At 38.3% G+C, this 15,658-nt stretch overlaps 1 protein-coding gene across 1 annotated transcript in view; it reads left to right on the plus strand.

Annotated features, from left to right (window-relative positions):
• The window catches only part of LOC105933119 (vacuolar protein sorting-associated protein 13B), a gene marked incomplete at both ends in the record, with an annotated part of 162,027 nt that overhangs the window by 46,518 nt on the left and 99,851 nt on the right, over positions 1 to 15,658 (plus strand). The window contains 4 exon segments of the mRNA XM_012872506.3: positions 3,103 to 3,244; positions 7,493 to 7,765; positions 8,128 to 8,284; positions 9,611 to 9,722. Coding sequence (XP_012727960.2) covers positions 3,103 to 3,244; positions 7,493 to 7,765; positions 8,128 to 8,284; positions 9,611 to 9,722 — 684 coding nt within the window.

Here is a 15,658-nt window from a genome sequence, read left to right on the forward strand (position 1 = left end):
GTTCAATTGCTTTTGAGACAGTGCCAGGCCTAATCTTTTTACTAGACCTCTATTCCTGCTTAAGTAGATAATTAGTCAATTTTCTCATTTCTAGGTTATTTCAGTGAATGTGCGTTTAACAATGTGGTCTCAACACACTTTTACCAACCACAGATCTGGCAAGCAGAAGCAATTCATTATCCATGCCAGGTTACAGTCATGGCTGCTCAGGCCACAGTGGAGAATCTCTGGGCTCCCGGCCCACTTTAATCTCTCTCATTCACTTATAAAATATTGCTCATAGTGAGTGGAGTCCGTATTAATCATTCTAAATAGATAATTGCTCAGTATTTCATCACCCAGCCCAGGTTATTTGTGTACAAGAGGTCAGATTAGACCAAGTTTGACAGATAAAATGTCTTGTTTGGCCTCAGCTATGTCAGTGCTGGAAAATGAATAGACCATTACATAGGGCAAGCAAATGTGGGAGGCAAATGCATAATTGAATCAGTGATTGTATCAGAATAGAATAAGGACACAGAGGGTGGAGTATGAAGGAAAAATTACAGAAGGTCACACGGAATGCAAAATAGATGGACACAGATAGCTTAGATGGTGTGGAGGACACATGGATAGTATTCAAAGGAGGACATGAAAGTGGAAAGGTAAAGAGGTGATTCAGTGATAAATATTTTAGGAATGTTTCCTGTCTTAAGGAAAGTTCAAAAGATTATCCTGTTCAAAGTTCTTTTAACATTGTCGTTCAACTCTTTGATGTTAATTAAACTATACTGTTACTCTGTAATACCTCTAAAGAAGAGAAGTGGCACTTCACCCTTATTCACTCCAAGCAGCTCAAGTTGAAGGTGATGTTTTCCAGCTGTGCTACCAAGAGTTGCGACTGAAAAATGACTCTTAGGAAGGACGCACAGAGAAGCGGCAGATCACAACTTTGTAAATTGATTTTATATATCAGGACTTTAAACTTCTTCTCAATCTAAACAGAAGTTCACATCAATCGGACTCCCTGGTCTGGCTCATTTAAGTATGCCATTATTTACTTAAATTTAGCAAGAATATAGTCAGGAAATGAAAACCTAAGTACACTCTTACTGAAAAGATTTAAGCAATTAACTCTGAGGTTGGTTACCTGCATCACTGTGTGATTGATTAAAGGAGCAATATGCGATATTTCATTATTTTACATAGAACTAAAAAATAGTGATGTGAAGAACTAAAAGTATCTTTTCAGATGGACTATGGTATGAAGTCACACGCAAGTCTCTCTGTGTTGTTCTCCAGTCTCTTGTTTACATAACAGGGCCGGCCCCGCGTGCGTGTACATCCACGTGAACAGCTGCCACTCAGGGCTTAGACCCTCCCTGCTCATAAAATGCTACCATTAGAGCAGTGTAGCATAGGAGCAAAATTGAAGCAAGCACATCCAGTGTATTGAAACGTTCTCTTGCTAACAGCATTATAAAGTTATGAAGTTATAAATCATCGACTCACTTCCTCACTAGACATGTTGCTCCAAAAGGTGATGCTTTTTTGCTGTGCAATTCTGTGCATATAAGGTGACAGGTTAAGGCAGGGGGTGAGAGAGTTGTGGCTTGTCATGCATCTTGTTTTGGTCTACAGATGTTGCTCAACTGCCCACCGGGTAGTGAAATTTCGCTTACTGTTCCTTTAGGCACTTATATGTGACCGTTCACCCTTTGTATCTAAATGCAAAGCTTACCTTAAACTGTTTTGTAAGATTTCACTTAAGATCCTACAGAACTGAGTCCAAATAGGGTTTCCATTGTTTAATGCACATGATCTGCCTAAAGATTTGTTTAGAGTCTGCTTAATTCAGAAGATCATCTCTAATGTGTGCTTTCTACGTCATTTCTTTCCTGCAGGCAACAAAAGTTAAAGACACAGTATCTTGTTTCCATATCCTGCTTATACAGTTTGACTTATTTTTTGGGCTTTTTGAAGTAATTTTCCTTGTTTAATAGTTGACGCTGAGTTGAATCTAGTTCAGTTTAGATACTTTTATGGCTCCCATTCTGATAGTTTTGGTCCAAATTCAATTAAGATCAATCCAAGTCATTCCAATCATATAGTCAGTTTCAGATTGAATTACACAAAGTTTAGGTCAAATGACTGAAAGCCTGCCAGTGCTGGATGCTTCCAGGCGTTGTCAGTTTGTGGTTCAATAAGTAAAATAACTGTTCTTTTCTTTAACATGACTTTTAACTTCCCCAGGAACAGCTGCACACTTTGTGAGAAAATACTAATTTTAAGACTGGTCCCTCATATTTCTCTAGGCCAGGGCAAGACTTTCAATCTGGGCAATATGAAGGAATCATTCTGCATTGCAAGGAGACAGCTGTGGTGAGGCTCCTGTGTCCCTGGAGCAGCCCTAGAAGCCTTAGTTCTTGATATACCATCTCTTGCTGCACTGCTGCTCTTATTAAAGATTCTGCATCTTTTCTGATGCTGGACAGACAGGAGAACAGTGGAAAAAAAACCTGATCATTGTTTTTGGCTGTTTTAAAATGTGTAAATTCCTACTAAATGATTCCAAAGACTGGCTCGTTAGGCGGTTTAGGTCATTTGGTAATGTTCTCTGCACACATTTTCCTGTCTCTCCAGTAACTGACTGAGTTCTCAAGCCAATAAGATCTGGTCAAAGCCAATCTTTGTGTGTGTTAAAGACTCCTAGAACATGGACCTCCATTCTTTTTGTGATGAAGCGTTATTCTTATAATGGTCTTATATTAGCACCGAGAACAATAAAAATGAGCTCTGAATTAATAGCAACTTAGAGGGGGTTCTCCACAAGCCTTTGTCTTGGTGGCTCTATTGTCATTTGAAATATGGCTCATGTTGAGGTATACTATAAGACCATTCCTAAATATTTCAGCTGAATCAATCTCTAGAACTTACTTTGGGTTTAATCATCAACTCCTTATCTGATTTTGTTCATCCTAAACAATGATGTTCTTTTCTGGCTTTTCTTTTCGTTTCGTCTCTTCTCTTCTTCTGCTTGATCTGAATACACGTCTTTCCTCCATGTCCCTCTTTTTCTGCATCTACTATCTCTGTCATTTTCTGTCCTCTCCTCACCTCCAGTATGGAGGAGGGTTTTCGGACCTCGGGCAGCTGTGGAGGAGTGGTGCTCTCTTGCACTGACAAGCTGAACAGACGCACTGTGTTGGTTCGACCCGTCAGCAAGCAAGGCTCTTTCAGCCACTTCTCTGGTTTTTCCACTCCTGTAAGAATCCATCTTCCTTTTCTTTTTGTTTTGTTGACTCTGTTTAACATCCATCAACAGTGGGTCAAGAGTTCTCTGTTCTGAGATATCAAAGAATGTGGTCATGTCATAAATTTCAGGCATTCTTTAAAGCAATTGTATTATTAAAAAGAATAATCTGGTCCTTAAAAAAAATTGGTCTAATAGTAATCATAAAACATCATCACTGACTAGAGATGTTCCAATCAAGACATTTCCGTTGCTTATTCTGTTCTAGGCAGAAATGGCAGCCCCAGGATGACACTTTATTAAAGTTATTAAAATCTTAATATCCTGCTCCAGATGGATTATCCTGTTAGAAAGCCTGCTGTTGTGTTCTGTCACTTAAAATTTAGCTTTATTATTTAATGGCATACCTGACTAGACATACAATTACAATCTGTTAAGCTCTCCACTTGCGCCTGCTGTTTTCATTCAGTTTACATTATTGCTAGAGCAGTGGCTCTCAAATATTTTCTGTTACACCCCCCTTTGAAGAATGAAGAAATTTCAAGTCCCCCTAGCCCAACAAAATGGGTCAGAAATATAACTTTTATTGGTAATCTGGGTAATCATCACTCTGAAGATTACCCAGAATAATTTTTACATTTTATAACAGTTAAATATATTCTATAAAAACGTTTTCTACTAAAGCTTTTGAACATTGCCACATTTTATAAACTATATGATATTAAGAAGCATCTAAAATATTTTTTGCCTGACACATCCAAGCATTCAAAACAAATGATGAGACTAAACACAGTACCTTCTATTTCTGGAAGACACCACACGTTAATTTTACGGAGGTATGACACTTGACACTTGACACAAAATAGATGAGCTGAAAAATGCCAAAAATAATATGAAGCCATTAATATTAAAGATAAATTACTGTTAGGTTAAGTTTTATACTCTTTCATGAGTTTATACATTTTCATAGCTACGTTACCAACGCAGTGAAGCTGTTGAGCTATAGATAATAAACCAGTTCTGGTTGTAATGATTGTAAATATTGTGATTTCAGGCATGTCATCAATCTTTACTATTTGATGACCCTCAATAAACACAAATTCAAACCACAAATTAAGACCTTCACAGTCAATCATATGAACACATAACCAAAGTTATACTGGATTTAAATCAGACATTTTAACCACAAATGGATTATTTCTTGAATACAGACACTTAGCAAAAAGTAGTTTATTCAATTATTCTACTTGTATGCTTATTTCATACTTAAAACTAGGCAGTGTACTTGAAGTTTACCTTTTATAAACTGTATTTTATATACTTAAAAGCAGTATTGTAGTCAAGTGACTATGCCTTGAGTCCGAGTCCAGGTTCGAGTCACCAGTGTTCAAGTCCGAGTCAAGTCCAAGTCATTAAAAAAAAAATCCGAGTCGAGTCCGAGTCGAGTCACTATTGACGTGTGATGTATGACATGAAGCAGTAACATTCCATTGCACTAATAACTCTTTCGCTGTAGTTACCCTTGGTTTTACTCGGTAAAACGAATGCTTTTTCCAAGTCTAAGACATCTCCTAACCATGGTTTTTAAACATTGTTGTTATGGAATGTGCAACAGCGACTCGAGGTACGCTGATAGGCCGCATATGAAGGATGTTAAAGCCGCAAGCGACGTCGATCGGCCCTCGCAGCCAAGCGCGCTCCGGCCTATTGGTCACCGCCGCGGTGCCGGCCGGCGGGCGGGGTTCGCTCACCGCCGCGGTGCCGGCCGGCCGGCGGGGTTCGCGCACCGCCGGCCGCCCGCCACCGCAGATGCTGTCACGCATTTTCCTCGCCCGTCCACCGGGCGATTCCCACAAACGCGTTCGGCAGCGTTCCACCATTACTCACAACAAATCTGGTGCAGATCGGTCGATGCAGCGAGGAGATACAGCCGTTGGATAATGATAATGCATTTGGCCACCGGACCGGACTAAATTGTTCGGCGGGCCGGAAAATTTATACCGATTCCTGGACGGTGACTACAAACAGAAAAAAAACGGCAAATGACGCCATGAACGCCGAGCAGGAGAAAAACAACAACTTACCTTCCTATCAACTCGGCCCGTTTCCCAGTCTTTCTAAGCCCTCGACACTCAAGCCATCGTTTGAGCTGAACGTTGGTATGTTGTTCCACAGTTCTACCAGTAAAATGGGCGCCTGGACATCCTCTTGTGAAAGTTTAACAGCTGTAAAGTCGGTCATATCCTTGTATCTGTTGCATGTGTAACGGCTGTTTGCTACGTGCGCTCTCACACTGTTTGCCCAACCTTAGCGGCAAGGGGCGTTGCTCATGAGATGGTGACGTCACGTGCGCGGCACGACATTTAGATATTAAAATCATACACCAAATAATATTCTAATGACATATTAAAATTATAGCCTAATTATATAAAAAAAAGTCGAGTCTTTTTCTCAATTTCCGAGTCAGAATGATCTGAATGTAGGAGTCCGAGTCCAAGTTTGAGTCATCAGTGCTCAAGTCCAAGTCAAGTCACGAGTCTCTAAATTTAGCTAATGACTCGGACTCGAGTTCGAGTCTCGGACTCGAGTACTACAACACTGCTTAAAAGTATAGTGGAGTATACTTGATTTATGCTGAAAAGTATAAACAGAAGTCTAAGACTACTAAGAATACTAACACTTAAGCTTATACTTAAGTATACTTAATAAAATTAACTTCACGTGAAGTTAACATTGGCTTCAACCATACTGTTAAACACAGCTAGCATAGTGCTAACTAGATGCTAAAGTACAGAATAACAATCAAACCACAGAATGTTTTGCAAAAGCAACATATTTCCAAGCTGTTTACAATGTTCTAAATCAACTAACCATATCACATGAGTTGATTTAGAAATGTAAATGAGAAGTAATTTGATGAATTTAATTCGATTTTTAGTTGCTTTTAAGTGGCGAATAGGTCACTGCCGGTGTTGGCCAAACCACGTCCGGTTTCTGCCGATATGCTCGAATAAATGTAATTTAAAAATCATAAAGCTCCCTAGCGGCGTGAAAGGAGAGAATCCTACACGTTCCTCTGATATTCCTACTAATGACTGCAGGTTCAGACCAGTCTGGGGAAAAAATGGAAAATGGCAAGGTTATTCTTGGGCTCCCCATGTCATTCCTTGGCGCACCCCACTATTTAAGAACTACTGTACTAGAGTGATGTTCACATGTTTATTCTGTCAAACCCTAGATTTAATCTAGTCATCTCATAAACATCCGGTGCAAGTTAATTGTGTGGACAAAACTTAAAGATAAAGTCGTTCTGTTTCATGAACCCACTTTCTTATGCGATAACTAGTGTTTCAGTTGCGCATGCCTCTCAACAAAAGTTATCTGTGAATATCACGCAAAGCAGGTCACATGGCAAGTCATGTTCACAAACTAACAGACATTTCCAAGCTCTGCACACATGCCAGCTGTGATTGTTAACACTGGCAACATAAAATTCGTTTGTGCGTCTCACTGTGGGCATGGCTCATTTAGTCACAAACAACAGACAATGGGTACTGGGTGTTGAGTCTCTTCAGGAAATACTATACCTGGGACAAGATTGGATATCTCTTATTTACATTACATTACATGAAACATCTTGCTAAAACGTGCTGGAAAGAGAATAAGCAACATGATAAAATGATAATAAATTCCACTGTTACTGGATGTTTTTGCAGACCTCTGTGTTTTAAATCAATCCACCAGACTTTAAATCAATAGTTTTTTCAATATTTTTTAAACTTCCATGGTATCAAACCTATTTTACTTAATATTTACTTTACATGCATAAAATTTGGATTCTATTTTAAGAAAAAAAAAAGCTTTTCTTAGTATCTGATGTGTTTAATGTGGACTGATTTCCTGCTTCTTGCTAAATTATTTTACTAAAGTTTAAATTTGTTCTCTAAGCCCTCCTCAGCTGTAGCTTCAGCTTGGCTTTCCATTTTCGAGTTTGTTATGAAACAAGGCTGTGTTGCTTGGATGAGGTCAAGTCTGTTTTTTTAAAGAAAAAAAAGGCAGTCATATATTTGATGGAGCCTTTTCAAATCCTTTAACATTTCTTTTCCAAAATTATTCTTGAAGTGACTGAGTATCTAGAAGCCTGGTCTCAATTAAAGAAAAAATTGAATCCTCATCCAAGAATTCAAGCCATAATTCAGCTGAACAGTCATTAGACTTGCCTTGCTCGGTGTCAGACTGATTTGTCCTGTCTCATATCAGATGGCAGCTAAAATCCTGGAAGGCTCTCATCAGCAGCATGGTTTCCTGTCAATTACCTACACTCAAGCTGTTACCAAAAACGTCCGGCACAAACTCACCAGCCGACCCGAGCGTCCGTCTCGCAGCAGCATGACCGCTACAGGCCAGAGGATGGCCAGTGACCCCCTGGCAGACAGCTCGCCTCAGTATCTGAGAGAGATCCTGCTGACTGCTCAGCCCTTTGATGTGGTGTTATTCTGTCCCTTACTGGCTACTGTAGCGGGCGTCTTTCAGGTGAAAACATGTTTGTGTATAATGGGGAGACATTTTCTTCAGGAAGATAAAATGTAATAATTCTATTTTTAAGTTTGTATAAATAGATATTTAAGTCATTGAAGAATCATTTTAGACACATTGTTGAATCATATGAGGGACAATAAATATAGTAATGTAAATAAGGACCTGAAATTATAAAATATTTTCCCAAATATTGATGTAATATGTAAACTATGTTACATTGTAGCTGGTATTATACACTGTAGTAATGCTTAACTTTTTTAGTAGTTGTTAGAACCACCTGTAAAAAAAAAAAAAAAAAAAAACATAACTCTGACGTTCTGTTAGCTATTTATAGTTGTGACTTGGTGTCTCCTCAGACAACAGTACCGAGACGCTACAGAGAGCGTGGGAAGTCTGCAGGTCAGCCGATGCGGAGCCACACATTGACTTCTAGGTGTTTGCCTCTCATCTACATCAACACCAGTGTGATCCGCGTCTTCTGCCATGGGAGACAAGACAGACATGCACCTTCAGGTCTGATATTTTCTGTTTTGATTGACACATGGAAACACTGATATAGCCATGTAAAAGAAAATGCCTCAAAATGGGCTTACATTACTTTATTGTACATTTTATGACAATAACAAACGCTGTTAGACCTGCCATAACTAACAGGTACTTTGAATCTCTTTTGGACTTTGATTTTTAACAATTTAATTATTTATTTCAAATAATTTTGGCCACTGGCAAATTTAGAGAGGGGGTTGTTTGTCCTGCTTACCACATAAGGACAGTTAAAAAAGTTTTACCATAACCTATGTGTTGCTTTTTATAACAGCACATATATGATAAACAGAGTTGCTTCATGCAGGATTTTCAGGGTAGTTTTGCTCCATTTCCAGGTCTGTGCTCCATCCTGCTCAAGTCATTTCTGTTCAATTGGAGCAATGATCATCGCATGTGTGGCTTTGTGTCACAGTCCACCTGCTAAAAGTACGATTTGAAAGCAAAGTGCACCAACGGAAACATTTTTTTTTTTGCTTTTGGTCCGGACCAAAGGACTTTTGAATACGCCCTAAATTGGGTGGCTTCAGATGAATAGGACCACTTGACATTTTATGGTGTTACTATTTATATAACACAATTAAATAACACTTATTGACTTGCTGCACCACCATATACCAGCCCTAACTTAAACCAGGGTAGTCTTTATGACCATCAGTCTCAAACTGTTGATACTGCAATTTCAGCTCACTTCTCTTTACAATGCTGCTATAGTTTATTGAGGTTTGAGGACACCCGGTAATGCAAACCTATTTAAGGAACCACCACGTCATCATATCTTTTGCAACATTTCAACCACTTATGGCTCAATGTGTTACTATTGTTGCTCTTGATGACTGTTGTCCCAACTCGATTCAGATCAGTATGCCTCTTCTCCCATGCTGCCAGGGTCAGCTCCGTCACCTTTCCCAAGATCACTACCTCAATTCTATTATTTCTGATTTGCGACACAAAATGTTGTGAACTCAAGCGTCTGCTCGTTGGTCTTATGGTCCATTCCAGCCCGCACAGATCTGCTATGTTGTCCCTCACATCCTTTTAGTCTCTTTGATCTTTCCAATGTTATGCATGAAATTGTACAGAATAGATGTATTCATGAATCAATCTTTAGCAGATTTGTAGAAGATGGACATAATTTGGCTATTCAAAGATATTGACTGATTTTCTTTTTTGACCAATTAAATGCATGTACTTCAATTAATTATTTAGGAAACTAGAATGTTCTTAAATGTTACAATGATGTATTAGTTTCTATGCAGTATTTGTTTGAGTTTGTATTTGGATGTTATCTTGTAGATCCCAGTGAGAAGATGGAAGACACCGTTGTGTTAAAGCTGGGTTCCCTCAGCATGGCTCCACAGGCTGACAACCCACTGACCCGTACTGTGCTGCGCAAAGATATCTATCAGTAAGACAAACTATTTGTTCACAAAGCTCCTCTGATACATTTATGATTTCATGTTCTACACAATATTTACTGCTATAAAAGCACTGTTAAAACACCAGTGACTTAATGAATACATTTTGCAGATTTATCACCGAGTCACCATCCCTGCTTTTTACATATTTCAGCTGCTATCTCTAGCATCTCTCTAACATGGCTCATGCAGCTTGATTATATTCTGTTTTGAAGTCCCACACGCAGCCGGTACTAGCTGTTCTTAACGTGCACAGATAATTCATTAACAACCCTTCTGAATATTTTTAAACATTACATTTTTAGGTGTGAGTTTGCATGTGCCATCCGTTGGATCCTTGGGGAATGTTTTGGGGACGTTTGTCAGCTCCTAGCAAAATGGGAGGCAAAGTATGATTGCACCTCATAGTGGTATCTGTGCCCCTGCCATGACAGAGCAATGAGTGAACTGGTAGGGGGGGGGTCTGGCGGGCCCGCCAACTGAAACACAAGACTGTTGACACAACCCCTCATCCCCCTGTGCCATGTGGATCAAAGCTGTAGGGCAAGGAAAATCTGGACTTTAGAGGAAAATACTTCAGTGCAAAACACATTTTTCTGCTATAGGCAGCAAGAATCTGGATTGTGTCATAGCTGCCTCAAAACCACAGCCCCACAGAGTGCATGTGTGTGTGAAGCAGAGAGCAGTTGGGCAGATATGAAGCTGGCAAACACATGTAATGAGGGAGATAAAAGTGGTGCCTAATGCTTTGTGCAGATGCAAGTGAGATGACGAAAAAGAACAAGTTAAGTGGACAGAAATCTAAAGGAGGGGGGCCACTTGGTTGCTGCATAGGGGGGAGCCAGAGGTACTCTGGCTTACTGGTGTGGGGAAGGCTGTACCAGTCAATGGAGGATTAACAAAAAATCAGCTTGATGCCTCTGCCTGTGCTGAAATATTTGTTTTTATATAAGCCGGGACAGCTAATCGGCTAAAGAAGCTGGGTGCCCATGGAAACTGCACTCAGTCTTCCTTACTGACTTCTTGGCCATGTTGTTATCTTGTCAAATGATAAATGATGATCTGTGGCACGGAAAACAATCTGGACTTTTTCTCAGACTTTCTGCTCAAAAACCAGTAAGACCATCCATATAATTTCAGCCTTTACTGCCTCGCAGTGTTCAGCCTCTGATAGTTAGAGGACATGTAACTTTGTGGCTGTGGTGCCCACATCTGCTTACACATTGACTGCGTCGCACAATGCTCCACCCTGGTCTAAACAGACACACTTTACCATGTGGCACTCCACACAGTATGCACATCTCAATGTAGTCACTTTCCTTTTCTTAGCTACATTTTCACACCTTTGACTGCAATTCACCAGAAATACATACACAAACTCACATTATAACTCTAGTCACAAACGTGACCATGTTTACAAATGCACTGTTGCTGAGTCATTCCCATAACCTCTGCATACAGAAGCCAACAGTCACCACTTTCTTCTCTGCACTGAAACCCAGGAATTATGCTCAACCACTATCTATGTTCTTTCCTCCATTTCTAACCAGACATTATCCTCACCATCTTCCCTTTTACAACTTCCCTCCAATTCTGGACGATCGCACTTCTGAATCTCATGATTGATACCCCTAAGATCAGAAACACGCTGACATACAAACCAAGCACAGTTTGGAGCTTTATCTATGCTAAATACTGCAGCTTATGCTCCCCCTGGTTGCCTGTAGAAAGTCATAAAGAAAGTCTGTAATCATAGAAACCAATGTGTGTTTACAGTCTTTAACCAACTGTCACTATAACCAGAAACACGGTTGAGTCCCAATAGCCATTTGCTTCGATTCTGTTTAAAGTCCACCGCTAATTACATCCGCTGTTATAATTAAATGACTCATTTACGCAGCTATGCTTTCATTGTCTGCTGTTCAAAAAGTGATTGCCTCACAGTGTCTCAAACCAAGATTTACTGTTATGCCACCCTCGGAGACAAGCGCTGAGATGGGAGAGAAGTGAAGGCTAAAATAGCAAGCATGTGTAAACACTTTAATGGAGTATATGGAGATACAATTTCACTAACACTGTTTCAGACACACAAAACGTTCAACTGTAGGTCTGACATGTTCAAATTGCAATATGCATTTATCATTAGGAGTAAAAAGACTTCATCAAAGAGGCTAAAACTGGCTTGCTTGGCTGGGATATGACTATATACCGACCAGAAGTTATGACAGCACTGCAATCTTGCCCTCTTTCCCTCTCTTATCTTCAGTTACAAGGCCACTGTCAATTTATACAGCTGAAATCATTTTCCTGTCTTAAAAAAGCGGGTATTTTGCAAGTATGTGAGGAGCAGCATCCAAGGGAATGTCCAGCATTCTCTCAGCCCTGACTTTTTTGTGGTTTGGGCCTCTTTAATATCTTACATAATTTACTCCCTGTTCTTTTTTAAATGGGAACCACTCGTTGAAAGTGTGTGGGGACTGGGATGTCCACTCTTACAAGGAGGTATTTGACTGCCTTTGAGTGAGGGAATTCTCTTTAAAATTGTCTTTCAAAAATAAAGGATTGAAAGAATGTTGACTCTGATGTTTGCACTTCTACATTCGTTCAACATACTGAGACGGGTAATGATTTACTCAATTTCATTAAATAAAACGACAATTCAGTTTATTGTTTGCCAGCATTTTCAGTGTTTGTAATATATGTTTTTATTTGGCAATGAAAGAACAGATGGATAAGACCCTCACTGGCCATTTTACTAGGTACACTTTATTAATAACAGATTGAACCCCCATTTGCCTTCAAAACTGCCTTAATTCTTCATTGCAAAGATTAAAAAAAGGTGTCAAAACATTACTTACGTAGGCTGTAGGATTTATACCAACCAAAGTGCACCTAGGTAACACCTCTACACAATGACACCAGCACCAGCCTAAGCCATCAATATCTTAAAGTATGAATCTATGTTATATTCACCAAGTTCTGACCCAACCACATGCATGCAACCATATGCAACTGAAACTGAGACCCAATATGTTGCTGTCTCAGTTTGGTGAGCCTGTCTGAATTGTGGCATTAGATTTTTGTTGTTAGCTGACAGGAACAGCATCTGTTCACCTGCTGCAGTCAGTTTGAAGGTTGTTTATCTTTTCACTTTGAATATGTAAGATTATATATGCACTCTTGTACAGTAAGAAGGAAAGAGGAAAAAAAGCTATGTATGCGTGTGTGTATGTATATATATATATATATATATATATATATATATATATATATATATATATATATATACATACACGCAGTGTGCGATTTGCAAAAAAAAAAAAAAACAGAGAGGGGCGGGGTAATTTCAAGTGTTTTATAAATGAACATAACAACAAGGTTATGTGGCATGCATGCTGTCTGGCTCGAGACAGGATCTAACCTGTCGTGGGCGGGAGGATGGAGAAATCTGCTGCTGCTGCTTCTTGTCTTGTGACGCTGCCTGCAAATCTTCATCATCCACAAAAAGTTTGTCCTGCAACATTACCATGGCTGTTTGTCCCGTCATCTACTCTTTACCTTTTCTGTTGATTTTTCGGGCCGAAATATGAGAAAATACTTGTCATATGTTGACGTTCATGCTGCCACACGTTCTCATTCATTACTTGGTTAGCTAGCAGCTGCTCTTTCAGGTAAATAGCTAGATCCAGTAGGTTAGATTGCGCCATCCACTGTCTGGACTCGGGAATATGACAAAATACTTCGGGAGTGGTTATTAGTTTACTTCAACCGCTTCGAGCAGAAAACGTATTAATACTCTTTAAAAACAGACAACAAAAAATTTAATTAACAAATGTGAAGGACACAAGACATGTATTTATATCAGGGCTGTCAAACGATTAAAACGATTGAATTTGAATCGATTTATCACATAATGTCGATAGTTATCTCGAGAATAATTGCATATTAATCACACGTTTTATCCTTTTATTTCTGAAAGTGTAATAGCCTGTTTGGGCATTTTAATGTGCAATTTTGCAATAAATAACACTAATAAAATACAAGCTTGTACAAAAAATATTTTTATTTTGTTGAATGTTAAACTCTGGACTATAATGGCTAAATGACTAATCATGACGCCCTGATGTTTACACAATGTGTAAATAAATTTGTAAAGAAATACCTATTTTCATGCCAATATATTTTTTTGCCTCTTAAACAAAGATAGACATGGTATTAGGCATATACATATAAATTAATACAAATTGTACATTTCAATAAAGTCATAAGTTTTATTGTTCGTTTTTACTCTCTCTGAGCTTTCACACCAACAACAATATTTTTGCTTGCTGTTTATATCCATATTCATAGAGTTTAAGCCTGGAAAAAGATTTTAAATTTCCAGATCATTCCAGTCTTACACTTTGCTTGCAACTGTGCAGGAGCTTAATACCCTGAAAGAGACTGTTTAGCAACTGTTTAGTAACTCCAGGTCCTTCGTTTGGCAACGTGATTCAGCCTCCGTCTTTTCTACCCTGGATGTGTTTGGGTATTCTCCCCCATGAAAGCAATTGTCTCAACATTCAGGGAGAGGGTTTGGTCCTTACAGCCGCCATTAACTATCATTACTTTATTAGTTTGCAGTTAAATGTTAATATGATACCAGTATCAATATGTTGCATACACAGTAATGAAATGAAGTTAACAGCTAAAACATTTTTTAATACTAGCAATCCAATTTGAGATAAAAAAAAGAAAGAATCGATTCTAAATCTTGAGAATCGTAATTACATTGATTCTTGAAATTTGAATCGACACCAAGCCTAGTATCCAGCCTTGTTAATGATTCTTATTGTTCTTTTTTGAAGTATAATTGATGACTGTAGCATAGTTTTGTAATTATTCACCAAATCTCTGCACAATAACCGAAGAAGGGAAAAGGAAGGAACAGTACAAAATGTGGAGCACGTTTGCTTTTTGTAATACAGAAATACTTTTTCATTGTTCTAAATATATAAATGTGTTTTAAACTCCCTGTGTGGTCTATGGTTCCCAAATACCAATTATTTTGTTTTCTTTATATTTAGGGACAATTTATTACGATCAAACCATATTTTTAGTTTTTTAAATCCTTCAGCATTGGTTTTAAGTTAACAGATACTGTTTGTGTCATCACCAAATCACACAAACGTCATTATTTCAGCTGTTTTGCAGATATAATTCACATGCAATATGAAAAATTTTGGACCCAGTGCAGCCCCCTGAGGGACACCACAAGCATTCAAACAATTAGAACATGCATCTCCCAGTTTAACATACTGTTGCGTGCCACTTAAATAACATTTAACCCACTTTAATACTTGCCCTCTGATACCATGGCGTTCTAGTTTCTTTTATCAGTAAATCATGATTTTTTGTAATAAAAACTCTCCTAACATCAACAAACACCGTAACAGCAATTTTCTTTATCATTAGCAGTTGGTATTTTTTTTATTAGCTTCAAGGATGGCTAAATTTATATCTATTATTTTTATTGTCAAATTCTTGAGCAGTGCTGGATGATTGATGGATGTCTTTGAACAAGTCTCACCCAAGATTTACAAAAAGTTAATAAAGCTCTCAGCTATTTTAATCATGATGAAAATTTTAAAATCCTTTATTAATTAAAAAAAAGTTAGGGCATTCCAACTTGTTTGGGATATTTTTTATAATGCTGTTTAGAATATTCAATGTTTGTTTCATATTATGTTTTGTTTTCATCTAATATGTACTTATAATATTCACTCCTTCATATCCTTAACATACTAATTATTTTATTTTAAGATCTTTTATGTTTCGTTTCTGCTTCTATGGTTTTTCATAATTAAGTTTTTATAAAGTGCCTTTTTACGGGTATTTTTGTCCAGGAACAGTTATTATAATTTTTGCCATATTAAACATTTTCAGT

This window comes from Fundulus heteroclitus, chromosome 3, assembly GCF_011125445.2.
Source record: "Fundulus heteroclitus isolate FHET01 chromosome 3, MU-UCD_Fhet_4.1, whole genome shotgun sequence".
Taxonomy (NCBI): domain Eukaryota; kingdom Metazoa; phylum Chordata; class Actinopteri; order Cyprinodontiformes; family Fundulidae; genus Fundulus; species Fundulus heteroclitus.